Source organism: Pteropus medius, unplaced genomic scaffold, assembly GCF_902729225.1.
Source record: "Pteropus medius unplaced genomic scaffold, Ma_sr-lr_union100, whole genome shotgun sequence".
NCBI lineage: Eukaryota > Metazoa > Chordata > Mammalia > Chiroptera > Pteropodidae > Pteropus > Pteropus medius.
This window is the reverse complement of record NW_024345601.1, coordinates 8511509-8528606: the sequence shown is the minus strand read 5'-3', so window position 1 is coordinate 8528606 and position 17098 is coordinate 8511509. Positions and strand designations below refer to the sequence as shown.

General features: G+C 41.4%; 1 protein-coding gene across 2 annotated transcripts in view; it reads left to right on the top strand.

Moving 5' to 3' along the window:
* The first annotated feature begins 5629 nt into the window (after positions 1 to 5629).
* ISM1 (isthmin 1) overlaps positions 5630 to 17098 on the top strand; it is a 66054-nt gene continuing 54585 nt past the window's right edge. Inside the window, exon 1 of one of the 2 annotated variants that reach the window (XM_039874474.1) lies at positions 5630 to 5847. In XM_039874474.1, coding sequence (XP_039730408.1) covers positions 5710 to 5847 — 138 coding nt within the window. In that variant the 5' untranslated portion in view covers positions 5630 to 5709. Of the gene's footprint in view, positions 5848 to 5870; positions 6086 to 17098 lie in introns of those variants that run through there. The other variant, XM_039874473.1, reaches the window with a different exon arrangement.

Here is a 17098-nt window from a genome sequence, read left to right as displayed (position 1 = left end):
ACCTGATGCTTCCACCAAGTCCCTCTGTGATATTGGAAATGTGTCTATTTAATTTTCTGGCCCTCAGTTTCCACATCTGTAAAAGGAAGCTGGATGAACTCTATGGGCCCTTCCAGTATATAGACTCTGAAATTCAATTCAGGGGGCATAGATTGTACTCTTCCTGCCTAGCAGTTATTTGTCAGAGTTTGAAAAAAAAAAAAAACTTACATGATATATAACATATAACCTTGTAATTTATGAAGTACTTTTCTCCTCCAACAATCACATATCCCTGAGGTTTTATTTTGCTTTCCAGAATTTGCCCAGAAAAAGTATAGCAAAGCCAAAGCAATAGAGAAATCTCTTTGCAACAGATGAGATCTACAAGGGCCAGCTATTTGCAGAAGAGGTCAGGGGACTATCAGGACATCATATTGTAATATCCCGCTAGACATGCAGTAAAGCGGTGGTCCCCAATCTTTTTGGCACCAGGAACCAGTGCTCTTATGAGAATCTAATGCCTGATGATCCGAGGTGGAGCTGAGGTGATGACTCTAGTGCTGGGGAGCAGCTGCAAATAGAGATGAAGCTTCACTTGCTCACCTGCCACTCATCTCCTGCTGTGTGGCCCAGTTCCTAACAGGTCACCAAGTCTGTGGCCTGGGGATTGGAGACCCTTGCAGTAAAGGACCCTGCTACATACAGAAGAACCATCATGAACCCTTTCAAAAAGCCATCACTCTCGAATGCAGTTTCTTGACCTCCTCGGTCTCTTAGGTTTTTGTACATTTAGGGGCTTTCAGAGCAAAGTGGAGAGCTACAAGCAACCCCGCTATCTTCACAAGTCTTGTGTATGTGTTGGAGCTGCAATTTTCGGCAGTTTTCTAAAAGGTGTATCTACTGAACAAATATTTATGGGGCATCTACTATGTGAATTTTGAAGTGAACGTGACAGGCAAGCTCCCTGTCCTCATGGACACAATATGGAGTCCTTCATCTGTTAGAGAGAACTGGAACTACTCACATGTCCTGCTGTGGGAGTAATATTGAACTTCACACCAGCCCTAGAAAAGGCATTCTTAGCTCCAAGTTACAGATGAGGAAACTCAGACTCAGAGAGGTAAAACTACTTGCTCAAGAGGTTACATGACTAGTAGCTAGAATCCATCCAACCCCATTTTGCTATAATTCCTTATTCATGGCACCAGAGGTGGTGTCTTGTGTCAGTTTCAGAACAGGGATTGACAAACTAAGTCATGTGGTCCGGCTGCCTGTTTGTATACAAAAAGTTCTATTAAAGCACAGCCACACCCATTCGTTCACATATTTTCTTTGACTGCTTTTCCACTGTAACGGCAGAATTTAATAGTTGTGGCAGTGACTTCATAGCCCACAAAGACAGAAAGATTTGCTATCAGACCCTCTAAAGAAAAGATTTGCCACCCTTCCCAGAACATTACTCCCTATATTAGTGAGGATAATATAAGCTCCTGTAACAAACCCCAGAATTTTGGTGGTTTAACACATTTTAAAAGGGTTATTTCTCAATCACACGATAACCCAGCCAAGGTTTTCTGGGCAGAGGTAGGGTGGGGTAAAGGCTCTGCTTCAGGGATCCAGGATGATCATTGCTCAGAGTTCACCCTGGGCAGAATCATCCAGCCAGCAGACAAGAGAAAAAAGAGACATCATGCACAAGAGATCCATATGGGCTAGATATGAAAGTGGCACACTTTACCTCCACCTACATTCTATTGGCCATAACTCAGTCAAATGGCTGTACCGAAATGCATAGGACATTGGGAAATGTAGTTTACTGTTATGTCCAGGAAGAAGAGGAAACAGGCTTTGGTGAGCACATAACAGGCTTCACCACAATCCCTAAATGCTAATCATTCTTATACCTCCCAAAAAATCTCTAGTTTTGACTTCTTGAATCTATTTTAAAGCTCACATACAGTATCCATGCGTTTAATTTTTTATAATGTGTTTAAATTTGTTTTAATTGAAATGAGATAAATTTACCCTTACCTTTTTGAGATGAGTAATATTAGCTACTGCAGCAAACATCCTACAATTACAGTGGCTTTGAACAACAAAGTTGTATTTCTCACTGAGCAAGGTTAAATGAAGATATTCCTGGTCCAATAATCTCTTCTGAGTAAGCAACTCAGAGGATAGGGCTCCTTCCACCCCAGAGTCCTTTGCCATGTGGAAAGAGTGTGTACATACACTATAACTCAGGATGTTTTGTGGCCAGAAGTAGAAGTAACAGAGCAATTCACAGTCTCACCTAGACCTAGGTGTTGGTGGAAAAGGTTTCTCTAGCTGTGAACCCAGGAAGAAAACTAAATACTGGAGGGATGGAGGGTGGAGGATGGCTGTGGGGTGGGAATTATGCTCTAGAATATTCTACCACAAAGATGATCCAGGTCTTGTGGGAAGACAGACATGCAAATAGGCATTTTACTAGGCCATAGTTAGATCGACAATAAGATATGAGGAAGGTGCTGTGAGAACTCTGAAGAAGGAGATAGGATTTTTAAAACCTTCCTCAGCTATTGGTAAGAATTCATAAATGTGCCTGAAACTTAATTTGTTTAGGCTGCCAATCTTATAATTCTTATTTCACAAAAATTGTAAGCCCATGTTCCCTAATTCCTCAAATGCGGAGCACTGCTGGCAGCCTTGTTTGACAGCTTAGAGAGCTAGGACATTTGTCCATGTGTGCTTACTAAAACATAAGCTCACCTGGAATTTGGATCTCACAGCGTGAAAGGATTTTAATAGGATTCATTCATACATTTGTTCAACATTTTATAAAGACTTCTGTCCCCAAAATTCAATTTACAATTTTTACAACATCTTACAAAGACTTTGATCTTCAACTCTCCCTTTACAAATTTACAAGAATTTACACTCACTGCAAGCGTTTCTTTCCAGAGTTTTTTAAAAGTCATTTTTCCTTAGGATTCAAAAATGTTAATTTTAGATGAGAGGAGAGGCAGTTGAGGCTCACATGTGGGGACTGTGTGTGATGAAACTGCAGGACACGGCAGCGCCCGGATTCTAATTTAGAACAGCCTGCCTCAGGCAATAGGAAAGTCATTTGTCCCTGTGCGCCCACATCACAATCTGGCACAACTGGGGGTTAGAGCCAGCCTCAAACTCTGTCTGGCTACAGGATTCTAGTTTGCCATCGTAATTTATATATTCCATCCATGTGCTGACTCTCCCGCCCTCTCACCCCCTTTCGAAGTGATTCTAATTAGAAAACACACAGGAGGATCCTTGTGGGATCTGAAAGCTGCTGGGATCCCTTCTTTGATCTCCCATCTGAACCCGGGCTGTCTATTGTTTCAAATTCTCCTCCAGAGCTCCAGTTGACAATTATTGGCATTTTAGAGCCTGGAGATTGCAATAAGATGCCTGCCAGTACCAGCCGCCTAAAAATCCAGAGGAAGCAAGCACTCCCTCCAAGCATCTCCCTCCGCCAAAACAAACAAGCAAAAAAGAAAAGAAAAAAGAAAAAAACCACACATACATACATATACATGCATACATACATACACAAATACTGAAAAGGAAAAGATAGCACGTGTTTTATAAACAGCTGCCAATTTATTAAGATGCTAGGGCTGGTTAGAATTTTAAAGATGCTCAAGGCATCTTTAAAGCGGCAACTACCCCGGACACAAATAAACCTAACCAGCACCCCATAACTTAACCACCGCTGTTTAAATTCCACAAAATGTGCCACAGTGACCTGTGGAATTTTCGGAGTGATTAAAGGTTTCTTGTCTTAATTTGGGGAAGACTTGGCTAAGGTACCTTGCGTAAAGCTGTGAAATCAGAAGGTAGGTGTTTTAAGAATCTTTCCTCAGTTTGTAGGACAGAGAGGAGGAAGGAAGAAACTGGACAAGGGGGAGAGGGGAGTGCCGGCGAGAAAGACTTGTTTATTTATTTAATATCAGTCACCAAGGGAGCATTGGGAGGGCTCATCCCAGGGCACTGGATTGCCTTGGAAATTTACGAAATGAATGTGTGCGAACGCCTGGACTGAAGGCTCCGCACGCGGCGAGGGAAGGGCTGGGCGGGCACAGGGGAGGAGGGAATGAGAAAACGGAGTGGGAGGCGGGGGGAGGGCAGTATAAAAGTCCCCAGTCATGCGGCGTGCCCGCCACTCCTAGCTACTTCGGGAAGGCGGGAGCCACAGCAACACCCCGAGGGAGGGAAACGCGCATGGTGCCACTTCAGTGATCTGAGCCCACAATCGCCTCAGTTCGCTCCTGCATCGGAGGCAAGGACCGTGCGGCCTCTGCTCCACCCGAGCCCTTCTACTCGCCAGCTGCCCTCTGCAAGGCATGAGCGGCGCGCGGGAGCCCGAGGCTGCAGCGCGGACATGAGGCGGTGGCCCAGGAGCGGCGGCTGTGCGACGGCAGCCCCCAGGTCCCCTCTGGGAGCAGCGCCTCCGGGATGAGCCCCCCGACCCGCGACTGCCAGAGCTGAGATTTACCCCCAGTTCCCCACCTGCGTTCTGCGCGCCTGAGCCGCGGGTACCCAGCCTGAACAGCTTCCCGCCGCTACACCTGCGCGCTGGACCAGACCCACGTCCAGCGAATCGGATTCGTCTCCTTTCCCAGGCTCTACGGGGCGACACGCGTGCGTGAGCAGCGGTGCTTAGGAGGCGGGAATCCTCACAGTCCAGGAGCAACTGTCAAGACCTTTCTGGAACTACACTTTATCATCCCTCTCTTACACACGCACGCCAGCTTCAGGCGGGGGCGCACAGTCGCAGACAGACAGCTGGCTTGTCCCGCGCCCCCTCCGTTCTCCATCACAATTCCAACTCCACTTTGTCAATAAAAGTTTCTAAATTCGCCCAGGCACCCCCACCCACCCACAGCCCCGAGCTTCGGTGGACATAAGGGCTCTGCCCTCGCGGGCCAGTGATCTCGGCAGCAGTGGCGCACACCTGGCACAACCCGGCAGGCGGACGCGGACCCCGGAGGGGCGCCCGGGTCACCTACAAACAGTGACAACCCCCGTGTACCCGGGGACCCCATCTGGAGCCGGCTCACCCTAGCACTCCGCAGCGGGGCGGCTCGGCCCGCGGCCCGAAGGAGCGCAGGGAGGAGGGGAGGTGGCTCGTCGGGTGAGTGGCTCAGGGCGGGGGAGCCAAGCGTGGAGGTAACTCCGGGCCGCCACTGAAGCCCTCCTCCTCCTTCTCCTCCTCCTTCTCTTCCTCCTCCTCCTCCTCCCCGCGCTCCTCTGGCGGCCGCTCCTGCTCCAGCTGCGGCGCCGCGGCCACATCTGGGGCGCCCATGTGCGCTCGGGGGCTCGGCTGCGCCCGCCCCGCCGCCGCCCCCGCTGCCCCCTGCTCGCAGGGTGGTCTCCGGCCCGTCCCCACCGCCGCCGCCACCAGGGAGTGCCGGGGTTTGCTCCGCAGGCTTGGACGCCCCCGGCCCCGCCGTGGCTCCGCCGTGGTGCGGCGGTGGCGGCGGCGGCGGCGGCGGCGGTGGCGGCTCCTGCTCCCCCGGACCGGCGCGCCCCGTCGCGACCAGCGCCAGCCCAGTGGGCCCCGGGAGCGGGGCCCTGGCGGGGGCCGAAGCGGGAGCCGCGCTGCCGGGATCCCAGGCTCCGACTCCTCCTCCCCCGGCGCCACCGCCGCCGCCGCCGCCGCCGCCGCCCGCCGCGCCGGGTCCTAAAGCCGCGCGCCTCAAGAGGATGGTGCGCCTGGCTGCCGAGCTGCTGCTGCTGCTGGGGCTGCTGCTGCTCACGCTGCACATCACCGTGCTGCGCGGCTCCGGAGCCGCCGACGGGCGGGAGGCGGCCGCGGGCAACGCCAGCCGGACCCAGCTGCAGGTGAGTGCGTCGCCGGAGAGGGGCGCGCGTGGCAGCGGGCAACCGGGTGGCGGGTTGCTGAACTCGCGCCTGATGCATGCGAGGAGGCGCTCCCTCTCCGCCCGCCCCACCGAAGAGCAACTGTTTTGGCAGCAGTTTTGCCGGGGTAACACGTCTTAGGCAGAGGCGGAGCGGGCACGTGCAGGGAGGCTGGACCTGGCTGCAAGATCCCGTGGACGCGCTCCTCCAGGTCTCACAGGTCAGGTACTCGGGGGCGCGAGGCGTGGGATGCGCGGAGGAAGTGTAAAGCATGTCTGTATTTGCTTTGGGGTGCTGCCAGGCTTTGGTTGCTCTTTAGAGACCGAGTAATGTACTCTGCCCCTTCAAAAGCAATACTAAAGGTCACGAAATAATTTCTCGAGGAGAATGACCAGACATCCTCTCTTCCCACACGGGGTCCCGGTGCCTCCGGTGTCTCTCCAAGGCCTCAACGGAGGCTCCCACTTGGCCAAGGGGAGGGCGCGGAGTCAAGGCACCTGCCGTGCTTTGGGCTGGGTTTTCCTGGGGCTTTTAAATTAAGAGCAAAGACTTTTCTTCCCAGTGCCCTGGTCGGGTTGAAGGTTGCCTTGGGAATAGGGTTCTAATGATCGATTTCAATTCCAAGCTCGGGGGTAGGAGGGGTCACGACTGGGGAGGAGGGGAGGAGTGGTGGGCGTCATACCAAAGGTGAGTTCCGTTTCCGAATAAATGGTTGCCCAGGTAGGGAATTCCTGCAGCTGCCTTGGAAAACGCTTTTCCTTGAGTCTAGGGGTGTGACAACTGACAGCTTGGGGCGTGGGTAAAAATCCGCAGGGATTTCCTCAGAAAGCAGCGGGAATTTTTTGGCTTCTAAAATTTCCTCCTCAAACCAGCCCCTCTAAAATCCTTTGCTTTGCAATGTCGAGATAAGTATTATTTATTGTTCATAAAGGGCTTCACAGTCATTGTCTCTGCACATTCATTTTTTACATCTTTATGTACTTTGTTGAGGAAAAACTTTACTGTTAAAGAGAGAATTCGCTTCAACACTTCCAGTGCTTACTATGAGCTACTGTTTAAAGTGCTTTACAAAATTTAACTGATTTAATGAGGTACTATATTATTGGTATATCCCTTTTACAGATGCAAAAAACAAATGAGGTACAGAAAGGTTAAGAAATTTGCCAAAGTTCACACATTTCAAATTCTTGATTAATTATACCAAGTTTTCTCTCAGCCAGGCTGTTATAGACTAAAGCAAGGTGACCCTTGAACACAAATGCAAAACCAGGGATGGAAAAATGTATACACGCCTGAGCCTAAAGTTCTTTTAAATTTCGCACATTTCTGCATATGTTATAACTTTGTCGGGTCCTCTCTCGTCTTCTGTGGGCAGTTACAGTGACAAACTGACAGAATTCCTTCGGGATGAATTGAAGACACCGCCATTCTATAAACTGTGTTACAACCACCAGTCTAACGCGTAGGAATAATTCTTAATATCTTCAAGATTTCTGGAAGTCATAGTTTTATACATGATGCTTTCTTTCCTCATGGACTCATTTTTTAAAAAGTTGTAAAAATGATGTTCTATGGAAAAGTAAATTTGGCAGATTTATTTATGAGGTGTTTGCTATCATTAGAATAACCTGGAGCTGGCCTTTTCTGCCTGAACAGTAAGGTAATGAGAGAAGCAGCTGGTGGAAGTGGCAACTGCAAAGAGGAAGTGGATTATATTCTCAAAAGGGCCTTTGGTTGAAGAACTGCCCCAAGAGAACAGAAGAAATGGGGGATTTAGAAAGAGTAACGCTCCTAGAAGTAACTTGGGTCTCAAGTAGCTTCTGATCCATCAGCTTCAGTTTATCTTACAATAGCATTCAGTTATTCTGTCCACTCAATGCACTTATTCAAACAGAATGATGAGTTTAACAGTTTAGTTCATAATTTTACTCTCTTTTGTAATTTGTTATTATAAAAGTTTTATAGTCTTCCTGACTAAAGTTATTTCATTGGCCCTCTGACTCCCCAACGGTATTATGATTCAAATGGAGAATGTATGTTCCACCAAGTGAGTTCTGCAAAAGACATTTATTAGCCTGTAGTTTTCAGGCCCCAGAAAGTGAATTTGCTAGTAGCAGGTGTATTTGAATACAAAACTATGGATGTTCTATTCTTTCTGTTTACTGGACATTTTTAACCCATCTTAAACTCCATTTAAATATATTGGCCCTATGATATCTTAAGCTGTTAAAGTCATTCTTTGCAACTAGAAAATTAATCAATCCTAATAGTATTTTGTTGTTGTTGTTGTTGTTGTTGTTATGTCTGCTTAAAACATTCTCAAATACAAGGTTGGAGTCAGAAATGCACAATGGTAGGTTTATTTACCCAAACTGTAGTATATTTGGGATCATTTAAAAAGAGATACACTCTTATTTAAGATCTGGTGATTTTGACATATTTAGGACACCCAATAAAATAGTAATAAGAATAACAATTATAGCTAAGAGTCGTAAAATTCCTTTTATTTGTCAGACACTGTTCTTAGCACTTTAGATATATTACCTTTGTAAATCCTCACAAAATTCCTATATGAATTAGGCACTATCCTTATCCCTGTTTCAGATGAAAAAAACAAACTAATATTGTACAGCTAGAACTACTTAATTTGTTTTTGTTATTTTATAGTGTAAAAATCTTTTAAAGAGTATTTGTATTCTACGTGCTCCTTAAAGTCATCATGCTGGCTACAAGAGAAAGCCTTTTAACAATTTATGTTTTCAAACACATCTTGACAGTCTTATTGTGTCAAATATGAACATATATGTACAGATACACACACAGTGATACATTATCTATATTCACATACACACAAGCACATATACATATTTATGTACATTACCTAACATAATTTTGGGGGTAATTTCAACATTCTAGAGGATACATTTTCAACTCTGTAAGTGACTGTCCCTGTATTGTAGGTACGCTGTTATGAGGTGGCAGTAAGATGCTTTGTGCACACTATCTCTATTGGTTATGTGGCTCATAAAAATAATAGTGTTAGTCTTTGTACTGTTATCAATATTTTAAAATATCTAATAAATTGTACAATTGTCTGCAACAGCTGCATAAAAATGCACAAAAACATCAACTTTTTTCACTTTTGAATGAAATTTTATCTCATTGAAATAAGTCTGACTCATGTTGATCAGATATTTAGATTAGTTCTTTCATGTCTTTAATTTATAGTAGTAAGAAAACAATTATGTGTAATAAAAGCAGTCTGGAAGATGGAACATCCCAAAATATAAAATCCATAGATAATAATAGTAATACTAATAGTACCTTTTACTTGAAATTCAAATAAATGCCTCTCTACTAAAACTGTCAGATTTAGAACCATGAATTTCTATAGATTTTAAATAGTAAAGCTAGAACTCACTACGACAGTGAGATTTAAGCAAGTATAATAACACATCAAATTGGTTATTTCTACAATAATATTAAAAGAAACCAAACTCTGAAATGTAACAAAATGTCTTTGTTCTCTATCTCCTAACTACCTTTATGAGCACTTTCACCCTTTTATCCCTTTACTTGCCTTCAATAAAACAGCTTAGCTTCTAATACTCACTGTCTCTCTGGGTTCAAGAGTTCATCTGAGCCATTTATAGCAGTAATGGCAAAAGAAACATTTATTTGTACTTAATACAAGCAAGGTTCCTTACAGTGACCATGTGGGATAGATAGTAATTATATACCCATTTCACAGATGAGGAAATTGAGGCCTGGAAAAATTTGAGTAACTTGCCCTGAGGTCACACTGTGGTGGGGCAGGACCAGGGTTCAGACCCAGGCAGGCTGACTATGGAGCCCAAATTATTGTTCCAGTCCATCAACAAGGCTCTTCCAGCTCTGACTCAAGTCAACTGCCATTGTGTTTCTTGTTTTGTGACTTGCCAGCCCATTTTTCAAGCAGGCTGTTTGCTCCTGTCCCTGTAATTCTTTATAAATTATGGACAACTGTCCCACTTAGTTATTGCTGCATAACAAACCATCCCAAAACTTAGTGACTTAAAACAACCACCATTATATTTGCTCATGAGTTTGCATGTCAGCAGCTTCTCTGGACTCATCTGGGTGGTTCTTCTGCTGATCTTACCTAGGTTTATTCATGTGCCTACAGCCTTCTATTGGCTTGACATTAACTAGATGGTCCAAGGTGGCCTCACTCATATGTCTGATGGTTGGTGCTGGCTGTCACATTGGCTCTCTTTCCACATAGGCAATAATCCTCAAAGAGGATTTAGCTTGCATGTCTTTACATAGTGGACTCAGAGCACCAAGAGAGTCAAAGCTGAAGTTGCAAGGCCTGTTGACAAACTTGTACAATGTCACTTCAGCCACATTCAATTGACCAAACAAATCACTGGGTCAGCTCAGATTCTAGGGGACAGGAAATAGACTCCTCTTAATGGGAGCACCAGCAAAGTAACATTGTAAAGAAGCAGGTATACAAGGGTGGGAGGAATTATTGCCATCTTTGCAAAATATCTACCATAGTGACCTTCTGTCTCATATACTTTGTTTGGATCAGTCTTGTACTCATCTTTTAACATTGTTTATGCTGCCCTTGGCCATCCAGAAACTCTCCCTGTTTCAAATGTAATCAACTCTGAATCCTTTCCCTTATGACTTCTTGTTTTCTTGCCTTATTTAAGAAAGTTTTCCTCAAATAAAGATTGTCAAAATCTTTAAATATATTTTGTTCTAACAGTTTTAGTTTTATTTACTTATTTTTATTTTAGACTACATTCTACTTTGAAGTTATTTGTGGGTTTAAGGTTTAAGATAAAAACACAACTTTAGTGTTTATCCAAGTGAATAGTATTGATGTCCATTTGTTAAATACTCCATTCTACATTCATTGATGCAAAATAACACTTTTATCATATACTAAATTCACATATACATAAGTCTGTTTCTTGACCCTCATTTGTCTATTCATGAACAAATATCACACTAGCTTCATTTAATGTAGCTTCATAGAATATTTTAATCATTTAAAATTTCATTAAAAAAACTTCCTTAGAAATTTTTATAAAATGTCTTCTTTCAAATAGACTTCAGAATTATTTTAAGAATTCATTGTGGTCTAATGGGAATTGCTTTATATATTTTTTTGGTTTAGAATTTTTTAATGCTCCCATTCAAGACACTGTATAGGTATCTATTAACTTCTTGAATAAAGTTTTATAGTTCTCATCATCTTTTTTTACATTTCTTTTTACAAGCTATTTTTCAGATTTGATTACTTTTGTGAATAGCATTTTATATTCTGTTATATTCTCCAATTTGTTCATTACAGAATCTAGAAAATGTATACTTAGCAATACACACTTAAGTTTTCTTGGTGGATACATGAGAGGTAACAGTACCCACTTCAGTAGTGGTACCATTATGGTTTTATGGCAGGAGTTGGAAATCTTTTAATTTTTTTCATTATAGCGCTTTAAATAATAAGAATGATCTGTTTCTTATGAGGTTATTGGAATTCACTTATAAAGCCTTCTGGGCTGGTACATCTTTAGTTGAGATTTCTGATTAACACTCCACATTATTCTAGGGTCAATAGTCTATTCAGATAATATAACTTTAGTCAATTTTGATAATTTATGTTTTCCCAGAAAATCTTACATTTTAACTGAAATTCAGGTTTATTAGATCAGTACAAAGTTTGTATATAGCGCAGGCATACTTTGCAAATATTTCACAACTGTATATTTTTATGATGTACAAAGTCTTATATCTCTTTATAAGACCTATCAAATAGGTCTTAATAAAATAATGGTTAATTGTATTACAGAAATCTTGATTTACCAAGTCTTGATTTATTTATTGTCTGCTTATCTGCTGATTCTTCAAACAACTTAATTGCATTCTTACCCTAATTTTGTAGATTTATCTGTTTCTCCTTATTATCCCATTGATTTTTGTATCACTTGTTTAAAATCCATGGTGTTAGGACATAAAATATCCTTTTTAGTGGTTAATTTTTATCAAAGTGAAATTTCTTATTTATCCATTTACTGACTTTTGTCTTGAACACTTTTCTTGTTTGATATTAGTATTGCAACTCCTGCTTTCTTTTATTCTTTTTGCATTTGTTGGGTGTCTTTTTCCAACCTTTATTTTCAAACTTTCTCTACCTTACTTGATTTAAATACCTCTCATTATTAACCAATAGCTAATTTTCTTTTTCCATGAAATACATCCATGAATTTAACCCATTTATATTTATTGTGATTACTGATAGATTTGAAAATATTTTTTCCATTTGATTTGGTGTTCTCAAATTTCCAATTTTTATATTTTCTCTTGCTCCCTAAGTTATCTAAATGGTTTTTGGCAAGAGAGTTAGCCTATGTCTAAATTTTCTCACCCATAAAATATGCATATGATAACTACGGATGCTATATTCTTTCTAACTAAATTTGTCTCTCAAATATTAATCACATTATCTGAATATTTACTGCCAGATTATTTCTTCTTCATTCTGTTTCTTTTTTTCTTCATTCATTCATTCTTTCAATCTTTCCTTTTCATTATAGCTTAGGAATAATTTCTTAGCAGATTTATTATGCTCCCAATAATTATTTAGACTTCACTGTCAGATTTACTTATTTCCTTATCTGATGTGGCTGCTTCTTGAATCTCGTATTTTCATCTTTTGTTTTGCTGTAATACAAAATGTTTTTCTACAAGGTTTTATCAAAGCGTAAACTCTCTGAGATCCTAAAATTTTAAATATATCTTTATTTTTTTCTCATACTTAAAGCTAATTTGGTAGTTAGCTGTGTTCGATCTTATTTCCTCTCAGAATTTTAAAGCAGTAATCCAATTTTGTTATACCATCTCATATTTCAGTGAAAAGTCTGAGGCTACTTATTTGTAGGTGTGGGAGTTTTTCAGATTTTTCTCTTTATAATGTTCAGATATTTCATCTGGCTGTGTTTAGATTTAAGGATTTGGTTGTTAGTACTATTCAGCATTAGTAACCTTTTTAATCTGAAGCCTCAAATTTGTCTTTCACTTGAGAAATTTCTTTAGTAATTTTTTCGCGTATTTCTGGAACTGCTATTAGAGTTTACAACTAATATTGGAATTTCAAGATCTATTTTCCATGTCTCTTAATTTTTTCTCTCATTTTTATCTCCTTATTGTTTAATTTTAATGTGTTTTATGTCAAGGCTCAATCTTCCAGCTATTGCAACCCTGAGTTAGTTTCCTGTTCTCACCTTTTTCTCCCAGCTTCTATAGGCTCTTCTCTTCCCTTCCCTTCCATTCCCTTCGCTTCCCTTCTCTTCTCTCCTCTTCCCTTTCCTTCCCTTTCTCCTCCTCCTTTTCTTGTCATCATCCTCTCCCTGTTCCTCCTTCTTCTCTCTCTCTTTTTCTCTTTTCCTTGCTTTTTTTAAAGTTTCATTAGTAGTGAATAATTTACATATAATAAAATGAATGTGTCTCAAAGGTTATAGAACATCCCCATCATCCCAGAAAGTCTCTAGTGCACCTCTGTAGGCAGTTCACTTCTCCCAGAAAGAACCACTGTCTGACTCCTATCACCATAGATTAAGTTTGCTTGTTCTTCATATAGATGGAAACATACTGTATGCATGTTTTGGTGTGTCTGGCTTCATTTTCTCAATGTAATGTTTTTGAAAATCGTTTATATTGTTATATATATAAGTAGACTTCTCATTTTTATTGCTGAGTAGTATTCCACTGTATGAAGATACCACAATTTGTTTACCCATTTCTCTATGGATGGACATTTGGACATTTGGGTTGTTTCTGTTACTTTGCGTATTATGAATAAGACCATGTCAACATTCTTGTACAAGCCTTTCTAATCACATGTGTTTTCATTTCTGGTGAGTAAATACCGAATAGTGAAGCTGACACAGCCTCTATTCTTGATATTATGGGAATTCTTCTAGAGAAATTCACTTTTTTTGAAGATCTTTTTTTTTACTTTCTCAACTCTGTAGTGTTTCATTTTCAATTGGTTACCGTTTGTTTCATACCCATCAGAAATCATTTCTTCTTCTGTAGGTAACCCCCCCTCAGCTTTCTATTTCTGTTGTGGATTTATTTTTATATTTTGTCTGCCTCTTCAGGAGAATTTGGAGACGTAAAAATAAGTAAACAAAAAAGCTTGGTCCGCCATCTTGAACTGAAACACTACAATTTTATTTCTTAATTGTATTTTCCTGTATACAAACCAGAAGAAGGTTCTATTATTTGTGCAGCCCCTTCACTCATTTTCCTACAGTCATGTTCTAACAGGCATTGATCTTTGAGGCTAGTGGACAGCCTCAGGGGTCATGAGAACTATACATTCAGTAAAGAAGATTCCATTTTGGTTTTAAAGCCCCCAGAGGAAGGAATCCCATGACCATTTTGTCATACAAGTGTTTTTTTTTGACAACCTTCAATGTCAGAACATTCTTTCTGTGATATGTCCTTTAAATCTTTTATGCTACATCTTGATTTCATGTTCTCTTTTTCTTTCCAGTATTTATGAGTAAGTGAATGCCCCATTTTCAAGAAACACCTCATGCAGGACTTGAAGATTATTATTTTATAGTTCCTCTGTCTTTTCCAGATTCAGTTATCTCAGTTTCTTTAACTTGTCTTCATTGGTATTATTTTATAATGTTATAGTGGTTTCTGAGGTTCTCTTGTTTCTCTCTCATTTTCTGAGAATATTTCTTCTGCAATCTTTGGCTCGGAACTTTATGATTTATAAAGAAAAGGATGGTGATGAAGCCCCTTTATTCAGTGACATCTCAGAGTGTCCCTCTGTCTGTACTCTGCGCCAAAACAGAAGATTAATTAGGGGATGGGATGAGGGCATCAGTTTAATGCCCAGGATCATGTGCAGTGAGTTTAAGAAACAACAAGAGAGTGTGTTATTGGGGAAAAAAAAAAAACTCATTTTGCATTTTATTTAAACCTTGTCTGAAATCCCCTTCCATAAGTACTTCACAAGAAGCCATGAATATAAAAAATATAAAGCTTAACTTATTTTTTTCTTTGACATATCAGTCCACAGGTTAGATAGAGTGCCATTGCTAATAATGTCAACATGTGCCCAGCATTCCTCTTGGGACTCACCACCTGCCACAGTCACTGGCTTGATAACATAACCTTATGGCTCTTTCCCTTCTCTGCCTTCTTTCTCCTTCCCCTACCAGTTTATCTCCGAGATTTACTACTTGCTTTTTGTCTCAGAGTTTGCTCCTGGGAAACTCAAGCTAAATGAAGCATTACTCAGTGTTAGTTATGGGCATAGTGACACGTTCTCTAGGTAGCGATGGCATAGGAAAGGTACAGCACAGTTTCCATAAGGCACCTGCTGCTTCTTGTTATTAACAAAGCTGAAGTCTGTTAGCCTCAGAAAGAGACGTGTGTGGGCAGCAATGGAATCAGGCCACACCATGCTCTCCCAGAGCAGCTGGGAAGAAGAGAACTCCAAAATTTTATGAATGAGAAAGGTCAGGCCTAGGTAAAGGCTACAAACGGCTGGTGTCTAGAGAGATACCTGGTTGTTTTTCTCCTGAGAGCCTGATCCCGTGCTCGTTTGTTGTGTTAGGTGGGAGGATGAACAGCAATGGGAAGGCATCAAAAGTGTGTGGAATTGTCATCTAATGCCTGAAAAAAGGCAGAGCTAAAGTGCCTTGATAAATATAGCTTCACACACATCAACTCCCCAAGCACAGACCAGCCAGCTTGTGTCACTGGAAAGTTGTTTCTGTAAACTGAGTAGAAGTAAAAACAGTAGGTTAACTACCCCTTCTTCCTGTTAGCCTGATCTATGCACATTTTAGTAAACTGAGTCATCTTGCATAGAGCACTCTCTGTGACTGATGTACCTCTGTAAGGGAACAAAACACCCATTCCCCCCGAAAAGGACCGTGCTGCAGGGGCACAGTGTGAGGCACCCCAATCCCCAGATGTTCAGCAGAAGTGACCTGGAAAAAGGAAGGTAGACTGTGAATGCAATAGATCACTTCCTGCTGGACACTACATCTCCATTTTTAAAAATAACAAGGCATGGCTGGAATCTATATGAAGGAGGCAGAAACCTGGAAATGACATAATAGGCCACCCAGATGTTAACTTACTCCCACAGGCATCCAGATAAAATATTCATGCCAATACCAATGAAACAAATAAAAAACATGCTTTGGCTCCCAGCCTCCTCTTAGAGATAGAAATGGAGAGAGAATGAGAGTGAAAGTGGAAGTTATATTATTATTTTTTTAAATATAGCTTTATTGAGGTTTAATTGGCATACTTTTAACTGGAATTATATATTTAAAGTGAAAAATTTGATGAGTGTGACACCTGTGAAATCATCACCATCAACACATTGAATAAATGTACTATCTCCAAAAATTTCTTTACGCTCCTTTGTGATTCTGCCCTCATTCTCCAGGAATCTCCAGGCCACCACGGATCTGCCTTTTGTCACTATAGATTATTTTTTGCATTTACTAGGCTTTAAATAAGTAAATCATACAGAATGTACAGTACAGTGAGCTTCTTTGCTCCATAATGATTCTGAGATTCATTTGTGTTGTTCTGTGCATAAAGAGTTTGACTCTTTTTATTGCCAATTAGTATTCCATATATGCATATAAGATATGCTTATCTTTTCACCCACTGAAGCAGATTAGGTTGTGTCCAACTTGGGCTTATTAAAATAAAGATGCTATGAACATTTAGGAAAGTTTTTGCATAAACATATGCTTTCATTTCTCTTGTGTAAATACTTAGGAGCAAAATGACTAGGTCACATGGTAGATGTATGTTCAGCCTATTAGGAAATTGAGCAATATTTTTAAGGCAGCAGTCCCCAACCTTTCTGGCACCAAAAAGGTAGAAAGTTAAGTGCTGGGCAGAAATCATGTTGGTAGAAAGTGTGGTAGTAGAAAGTTAAGTGCTGGGCAGAAATCAGATTAGAAAAGTGTCTCAGCAGAAGACTCGGCTTCCTCCATTAGCTTCCTTTGTCTTCCTGTCCCCATGCCCTGCCCAACTGGAAATTAAGAAAACCAGATACAGGTTTTGTATCTCCCGCCTGGGGACTCATTTTTGTGAGTTGGAAATATGGTATTGTTTATGAGCCCAAAATGAATTGGAAGCCATATTAATTGCTGGGAGCCTTCAAATTCCAGGAAGTAGAAAGGAC